At 36.5% G+C, this 8,524-nt stretch overlaps 2 protein-coding genes across 2 annotated transcripts; both read right to left on the minus strand.

The window, feature by feature from the left end:
- Positions 1 to 320: 320 nt before the first annotated feature.
- On the minus strand, positions 321 to 2,024 carry LOC105125627 (acid phosphatase 1). The gene is made up of 3 exons (XM_011026155.1): positions 1,484 to 2,024; positions 858 to 1,067; positions 321 to 663 (listed from the first exon to the last, which is right to left on the minus strand). Exons 1-3 carry the CDS (start codon positions 1,861 to 1,863, stop codon positions 486 to 488), a joined length of 768 nt encoding a protein of 255 aa, XP_011024457.1. The 5' UTR covers positions 1,864 to 2,024; the 3' UTR covers positions 321 to 485.
- Positions 2,025 to 5,817: 3,793 nt separating this feature from the next.
- On the minus strand, positions 5,818 to 7,652 carry LOC105125630 (60S ribosomal protein L23). The gene is made up of 4 exons (XM_011026164.1): positions 7,544 to 7,652; positions 7,171 to 7,455; positions 7,047 to 7,088; positions 5,818 to 6,205 (listed from the first exon to the last, which is right to left on the minus strand). The coding sequence occupies exons 1-4, from the start codon at positions 7,554 to 7,556 to the stop codon at positions 6,123 to 6,125; spliced, it is 423 nt and encodes a 140-aa protein (XP_011024466.1). The 5' UTR covers positions 7,557 to 7,652; the 3' UTR covers positions 5,818 to 6,122.
- Between the last annotated feature and the right edge of the window lie 872 nt (positions 7,653 to 8,524).

Raw genomic sequence — 8,524 nt, forward strand, 5'->3', positions numbered from 1 at the left:
CTATATTCGGTAATAGCCTCAACGATATCTTGGATTCTAAAATTAGTTTATTCATATTCTTTCGTTTAAAAGTCAAGAAATTCTCTGATCTTTCCGGAGAAATAGCTGAAATACCGGTTAAGATCACTCAAAGCTGTAAACACAAGTTATTTTTAAAAGGGCATTTTCTTTCACTCTATTCAGACGAGATTTTCTTGAAACAGAGTCTCATGGCATCGCTATCAAGATAACTCTTGATGGCTTTATCTAACAGTGGAGGTGAGACATGAAAACAGCTAGACCTGCCCACTGTAGTGTTCGAAGCATCAAAACCCGCTTCCTTATTCTGAAGCATATTTCCTTTACTGAGATATTTGAGATATCTGATCGAAGCTGAGATTTTTTTGAAAAAAAAAGAAATCATAGATTAACATGGTTTTCATCAGATAAACAATGACAGTGCCCGATTGAACATATGGAATAATAATGTCTTGGTAGTGGAAGCTTTAGGAAAGGTAGTACATGGAATTTGGCAACTTGAATGTTCTTTTGGCACCTGGGAGCCCCTCCACGCTGCTCCACTGATCTCCTATGATTCCCCATATGCGGTATCCTGCTTTTGTCAATGCTCTCCTTGCCTTGGATTTGTACTGCTGCACTTTCATGAAGTCGTCTTCTAGACCCCTGTATTTATACAGTAAAACCAAGGAAAAGAAATGGTAAATTGCTTGTTCACTCTGGTGCCCGTCTCGGAATATGGGCACGGCTGCGATGGTTTTGGTTTGGGAACGCGGATGCAACCGTGGCCGCGCCAATGTTCCAAAACAGGCTAGGCTAGGCCATTGACACAGATTTATCAAATAGGTCAAGTCATGTACCTCAATATGAGGCTGGACCATCCATGGTATCCAGCATTGATAAGATTCTCGACAGTGGCTGATCTAAGGGTTTCACTTCTGGAGGAAATTAGAAAGATTTTGATCCCTTTGTCTTTGATCTCATGGAAGAACTTGAGTGTATGGTCTAGAGCAGGCGCTTTGCTTTGCTTCATCCATGATTCGAATACGGTTGCATTGAGCTTCTCTCCCCTGGTTTTATTTCCATTTCACAACCCAAATTGCATTAGTGACTGATTGATCAAAACAATGTGAAAAGCAGGCATAGTCTAGCAGTTGTGTATTCGATAATATCCTTTGATCGAGACAGATTTTTGCGGTTTCGGTTTGAAAAATCAGGTTCTCAAACCCAAGTTCTTACCACGATTTGAAAGACAAACAGATTTAAGCAAGTAATGGAAACCAAACAACTTTTGAAGTTGTGATCAACCTAAAAACATCCTCAACCGCACCAAAAAAAGCTCGAGAAGATTCGAGTCTCAATCGGTCGAGTCATCTTAGAGAACAGAACACTGATTTTTCTAAATTTCCAACAACATCAGGATGTCTCTAACAAGTGGAAATGTGATAACAAAAGAATACAAGATCTAGTAAATAAACAAGCTTACCCAAAACCATGTTTCTTGTAGTAAGGTATGGTGGACAAGAGAGTGTCATCAACATCAAAAATCCAAGCATCTTTGCCATCACCTTCCAAAGTACAGCAACTGCTGAGGTAGAGCCTGACTTCCTCGATCGTCCTCTCGGAATCTGCTGTGTACTGAGACGAGGTCATGTAATGTTTGACGTAATCTACACATTCTTGTGGCACCACCTCAAAATCCTTGATGTTGTTTAGCTCAACATTGATCCTCCAACTCTCACAATACTTCTTCAAGCTAGAGGCATCCCTATTTTTCGATTTTTTGTTCAAGATATTCCAGTCTGCCGCTGCTAAGCCAATGCAGAGGCTTGTCAGAGCTAGTATGAACACCAAATTTCTTGCCATTTCTTGCCCAAAGAGAGAGGGGGGAGGGGTGATTGAATTTGTAGAGCTGGTGGGGGGAACGTGTCACATGGGCTGTGGGGTATGGGTGGCCTGTTCTACCTTTGAAAATCATATAGAATATTTATGTAAATGTTTCACAGCTCATAATCTCAACTCTCATGTGACCTTGTCTAAACCCTGTGTGTGTGTCTATATACATAAAAAAATTCACTTCTGAGTTGATCCGAAGATAACTGTTATTATGGAGAGAAAAAACTAAATCAATTTATTTATTTCATAAAAACAAAAACATCAATCATTTTGGCCGATGACACATAATTACAACCACCATTAACGCCACCAGACATGGATTTCTCTTTTCCCTGGTTTCAACATCGAATAATGTCATCTTCTTTATTCTCTCTCTCTCTCTCTCTCTCGCCCCTTTCCTAACAGCATTGCTGCCTTTACTCTTTCTCCATGGATTGCTATCATCATTGTTCCTGTCTTATCACTCTCATTTTGGAAACTGCTTTTTTCTTTTTGGTTGTTTTCTTCAGTGCCTAAGATTATTTCACTCGGTTTCGAGGGTAGGAAGTCGGTGTCATTACAGCTTTGGGTTGCATTAATCTGCGTGCCCGGGGGATTATCTGAAGTTAGTAAAAGACTCGACAGCAATAAATGGCAACAAAGCAACAGGAAGTATCCTCCTTTGGGGCTACGATCATGTTGAAAATATCAAAAACAAATAAATCAATTTTTTAAAAAATATTTTTCAAATATAAAAACAAATCTGAAAATATCAAGAACAAATAAATCAATTTTTAAAAAAATATTTTTCAAATATAAAAACAAACTGGTTAAGTGCCGAGAGAGTTTTCTTGAGCGGCTCAGGATAAAAAAATTACAAATATCAATTTAAATTTTTGTTAGTTATTACTCTAAGATTTGAAATTATTATAGGACCTCCAGATCAGAGGACCTCGTGAGTGTCTCTTTCTTTGTCAAAGAAGGTAGGATTATTGCGCGCTGTTTGGCAGCTGAGCTATCACCTAATATGTAATTTTTAAAAGAGAATAAATATTCAAGTGGTGGCGGACTGGATTGCATGATCTCCACATGTCTTGTTTTTGGTTGGACAGAAAGACGAAGAAGTAAGCAGTGGTGCCATAACCATGGCCCTACCATTAACGGAGCACTGCCCTTTTTCACAAGAATATCACACAGTGCTAGGCGAGATTGAAATTAGCTGTGTTCTTAGAATTCACCAGCCATGTAGTATTTTATGTTCGTCATGATGTGTGCGGTCACGGAAAGTATTAATTTGATGTGTTTTTATGTGAAAAGTATAGGCTTGTTAGTGCGTTTTCTTTTACTTGTAAAAGTATAACTTGGATTTGTCGTTGCTTTATGGTCGGAGTTCTGGTCATGGCGACCTGGTCGAACTGAGAGAAGTTGCTGGTATTATTGCCAGTTCTGCTTATATCTAGCTTCAGATCACAAAAGAATAAATAGAGGAGTGCTCTTTCTTGCATCAAATATTTTTGCTTAAATAAATAATAAAATAATTTTTTAGGTATTTTCATTTAAAACTATGACATCAAACTCATCAAAAATATACTTATAAAACATTAATTGCATATTTTTTTAGATAAAAAAATATTTAAAAAGCATTTATAGTTTTTCACCTTGAAATATATTAAAATTATTTTTTATAATATATTTATTTTTAAAATTATCTCATCAAAACAGTTAAAAAAATCTAAAAATAAAAGAAAATAAAAGCATTTCTTCTTCTCTTTTTTCAAGTAATCATAACCCTAAACACAAGGATATCTAAAAAAGCACTTGAAAAATAAAAAAGTTCTTGCCCACTGGCAGTTTGAAACACGGTTGATCTCTTATAGACTAGACTAACGGGAAACAAATTTCAAGATACAATATTTATATCATTCAGATCCAGGGAAATTGAGCTTGATTGTAAGATTGCCTCCCCGGATAATGTAAGGTTTTTCTCCTAGCTAGAGTCTAGAACTACTAGGTACGTAAGTAGGTACGTAGAGAATCACGCGAGCATGCAGCATGATTTGCACTAGCATTTGGAAACACGGTTTTACAGAAAATGAAAATGATAGTTTGAAGCTGCCGGAAGGGATGAAAAGACAGAGCTCAGCCCAAAAATGTTATACAACCTGTCGTAAGAAAGGTTTCAACAAGCAAGAAGCATGAGTGAAGAAGCAATAACTACCTACAGCAACTGGAGGATATATATTGGAATGATGAAGAAATACCCCCAGTATCTTATTTCTGTCTGCACAAAACGGCTTCTGATGCGGCAGCTAGCGAAGAGTCCGGTGAGACATTGCTGGGAGAGAGGATTTCATTCAGAAACATTCCGATATTAGAGTTGGTCAAGAGTACTCATGGGATCGAGAGACCATCATCAAAGTTCAAAGAGTAGCTGTAAGGATCATAGCTGCACTGTGCACTGCTCCTTTTCCACCCGAAAGCTTGCTTCCATTGAGCCCTGAACCTCGAAGCTAGCTGCATTAAGAAAGATGATTCACAACGTCGACCAAACGGCACTTGTCTTTTCAGACTAACAAGCTTGACTGCAGACCCAGTGCTTGAGATTCTGCTCCCCCACCTCAAGAACCGGCTTCTCTTCATGCTTCCCTCCACCTTCACTGTACCTGCACCTGCACCTGGACACAAGAAGACGACGACCTAGCAACCAAGAGGGAGTACTGAAACACTTGGAGCAGGACGAGCTATAGAGCAAAGCAGGAGTTGAGCTTTAAAGCATCGATTCCCACTAACGGGCATCACTATCAGTGATACACAAAGTGTCACCCTCTCATTAGCGGGAGATCATACGATACTGCTTTACCGGCAGTCTTCGGTCAGATTATTCCCAACTTGGAGCAGCGATTGAGACTTGCAGGTAGTGATGTGATGTTAACAGAGATGATGAGACACTTTTCACATTAGATGTCTTGCAAGAGAACAAGCTACTTAATATTCTTAATTACTGGGTTTCCTTGGGTTGTACTCCTAGTTGGTGAACTTTACCGGGAAGTATCTGAGACCAAAAAGTGAGATAAGGTTTTCTCTAGCATTAAAGTCCACACCGTCCATACCTAAAGAGTGAGGGGGGCACAATACAAACACCTTCGTCCATTTTTTAGAGCTTTAAGGCCATTGTCCGTTCATAGTTTTACACGCCGTGTATAAAATATTTATTTATTTATTATATCAGTTTTATATCTAATACGTAGCATTTTTAATATTTTAAAAAATATCATTTAATACACATTAATTTTTAAAAAAATATTTTGGTTATTATATAAACATGAGGAATCGCTACCTTCCATTCCATACCTGTGAAGCATCACTGGGCACCATGCACAGCACGAGATCCAAAAATGTGAAAGGTAGAAAGGCCCCCTAGTAGTGTCCTTTCCTCTCTGCCTACTGATGTTTTCAAAATGTTTTTAAAAATGCTCCTACACTTCGAGTCACCTCATGAATGAAAGCTTACATGGAAAAAAAAATTTGTTTTAAAATTTAAAAAAATAAAAACAATTTTAATTTTTCTTTAAATACACTTTTAAAATATAATAATAAAAAAGTTCGTTGACATTACATGGCAACGTTTGAAGACAACATTAATTTCTTTTATGTTTTTTATATGCTAATTTTAAAAATACAAATATACATTAATTTAATATATTTTCAAATAAAAAAATAAAATATAATCATTAACAATCCAACTCACCAGTAATTCGCTCATCCTCTTTAGAGTATGTTTTTGAGATTTTTACTTGATTATATTTTTTATTTTTAAATATTAACACAGTGAAATCATCCAGTGCCACACTCCCACGCGCGTGCAATCATGCAGGAAAGGTGCTTAGAAAATCGCATGTTGTAAAATGCTTTGAGAAAAAGATTGGGAGTCCAATATCAGACATGCTGCAACAATGATGACAGCATCACCCATGACATGAATGTAATGCAATCCTAAAACAAGAACGATTCTCCCTCCCTTGGCATCCATGTGTTCACCTCTCTAACAATCTTGATGGGACAAAAGAGAATAGAGAGGAGAAATAGTTGTGAATGGTAGCAAAGCAATCGATCAAAACTTAAACATCTGCAATTCATCAAGAACATAGACAGGGCTCATGAAGGTCCTCCATTCCATTTAATTCTGGCTGAACATAAAGGTAATAACATTCTGAAGACGGCATCAAGACCTATCAAAAACCAATCCCCATTCAGACAATGGCATTGGCAGCACTGGCAATTCTTGGCCACAAGTCAGCACATTCCTTGCCGATGGGTCCAGTGATGGCAGATCCTACAAGCAGTAAAACAGCAACAATCAGCAACATGAACCATTGAAGAAATATTACAGAAAAAACTAGATGAACACCGAACCCCCGCTTATGATTCTCATGGGGGTATCATAAACAACAGCCAGGCCGAAGCAAACAACACGTTCCAAAAAAATATTGAGATTGGTAATAATTCTCTCTTTGAACATAAAAACATCATGATACGACATTTCACAACCTATTAATTCTTAGAAACTAAACAAACAAACCTACAAAAAACTCCGAAACCACATCTAAAATGCCTTATGCTAATCAACAATCATACACCACCCTCCCTTATTAATAGAGACCAAAAAACAATTCAAATCTAAGGTAACCATTAATGATCAAAAAACTGCACAAAAAGTCCTTGTCCCCAGAGAGTTGTGTTCAATAAATGGGTGAAGAGACCATAATCATCCACATGCTTTCATAATTGGAGCCTAAAAAATATGGGTTAGACTGCTATAAACTCGAGCTTACATGAGCACGTGCTTCCGAGCCATCAAATTGGGAATCATAACAAATGGGAAGTCAACATCACCGAGTGGTGGGATTTTCAAACTCATCAAGGGCTAAAAATGAGAGAACCTTAGCCTTTCCCGAAAATCAAAATTCGGGGAAAACAAAAACTCATCAGTCATCGAAGATCTCAAAACCACAAGCTATTTAATTATACCTCAAGCAAACCACAACAAGTTTCACCACAACAAGTTTCACCACAGCAAGATCACTCATCAGCTACAATTAATGCAGAATTGTAAAACAATCACAAGCTAAAACGCAGCAAACTTAACAAAAATGAAGTTTAAGAAATAATTTCACCTTTCATTTCTCCCTTGGGATTGACAATAACACCAGCATTATCTGCAAACAAAACAAATAAATTTATATATGTATGGTTTTAAAATCTGAAAATCAAAATTGGAAGGAAAATTACTAGACAAACCTTCAAAATACATGAAAACACCGTCCTTTCTGCGCCAAGGCTTTCTCTGCCTAACGATGACAGCAGGCATCACCTTCTTCCTGAGATCAGGTTTTCCTTTCTTCACTGTAGCCATCACCATGTCTCCGACGCAAGCCGACGGCAAACGATTGAGGCGACCTTTGATTCCTTTCACTGATATGATGTAGAGATTCTTCGCTCCGGTGTTGTCAGCGCAGTTCACCGTCGCCGCCACCGGAAGACCCAGCGACATGCGGAACTTGTTTCCGGCCGATCCTCCCCTTCCTGAAAACAGAAGAGAAATAGGTTAGAGCGTTTGGTGTGATTGACGTGTCGTTACATTACTAGGAGAAGGTAGGGTCAGTGGCTTTACCTCGCTTCGACATTTTTTATCGCCTTCTTCGCTTCCGTCTGCCCACCCGCCTTTCCCTTCAGCAATAAATTCTAACGCTCTATCCGTTATATATCACTGAGTTTCTAGGCCTCCTAGGGTTTTGCAATATTTGCAACCGACGCCGTTTTAATCCAACCAATACAAAGAGTTAGTTACAATTTAGTAATTGTAGTTTGTACAAATAAAGAAACTGATCCTGATAGTATCAAAACTAATAAATAATTCCTTAAAGGATGATAAAAATAAAAATAAAAACTAAATCCTCTAGCAACAGCAAAAACACAATAAAACAACCGGTATACGTGCAATTTACTGGAATAGTATTTGATTTGATTTGATTTAATGGTTAATATTTTAGGCTAGGAATGGGTGTTCAAAATTCTTACCTGATAAATAATTAATAAAATCTAAATAATTAAACTTGTAAAATATTTATAATTTTTTAATTCAATATATATATATATAAAACAATCTTCTTATAATACCAATTGTTATCCCTAGTTGATCATGTTTAATTTAGTAATATTTTGTTCAGACAACATTTTATTTTTTATTTTTATCAATCTTAATGCACTAATTTTTTTATAAAAGAATAAAATAAAATGTAAATGAATTAAAAACATAAATTAAATATATTTAAATAAATTAGAAGAGCTATTGGTTTATGCATTTATGATAGTACATATAAATTTATTGTCATGGTAGATTAGAGCAGTGAAATGAAGATTCTACCATTATAAACACAGCACAACTAACCTTTGGAATGAGGTATGATAGTCTTTTTCTATTGTTATTTGAACAATGAAATTTATCGCAATGTTCTTGAATCATAATTGTTTTTGCTTTGAGTCAAGAACTTTTGTCGTTTTATTTTATTTTTTATTGTAATTAGTAAGCTTGAACAAGGACAATTTGGTATTTTTATATAAATAAAATATTATTTAATATAAAAAAGGTTAT

This window comes from Populus euphratica, unplaced genomic scaffold (genome assembly GCF_000495115.2).
Source record: "Populus euphratica unplaced genomic scaffold, PopEup_1.0 scaffold58.1, whole genome shotgun sequence".
NCBI lineage: Eukaryota > Viridiplantae > Streptophyta > Magnoliopsida > Malpighiales > Salicaceae > Populus > Populus euphratica.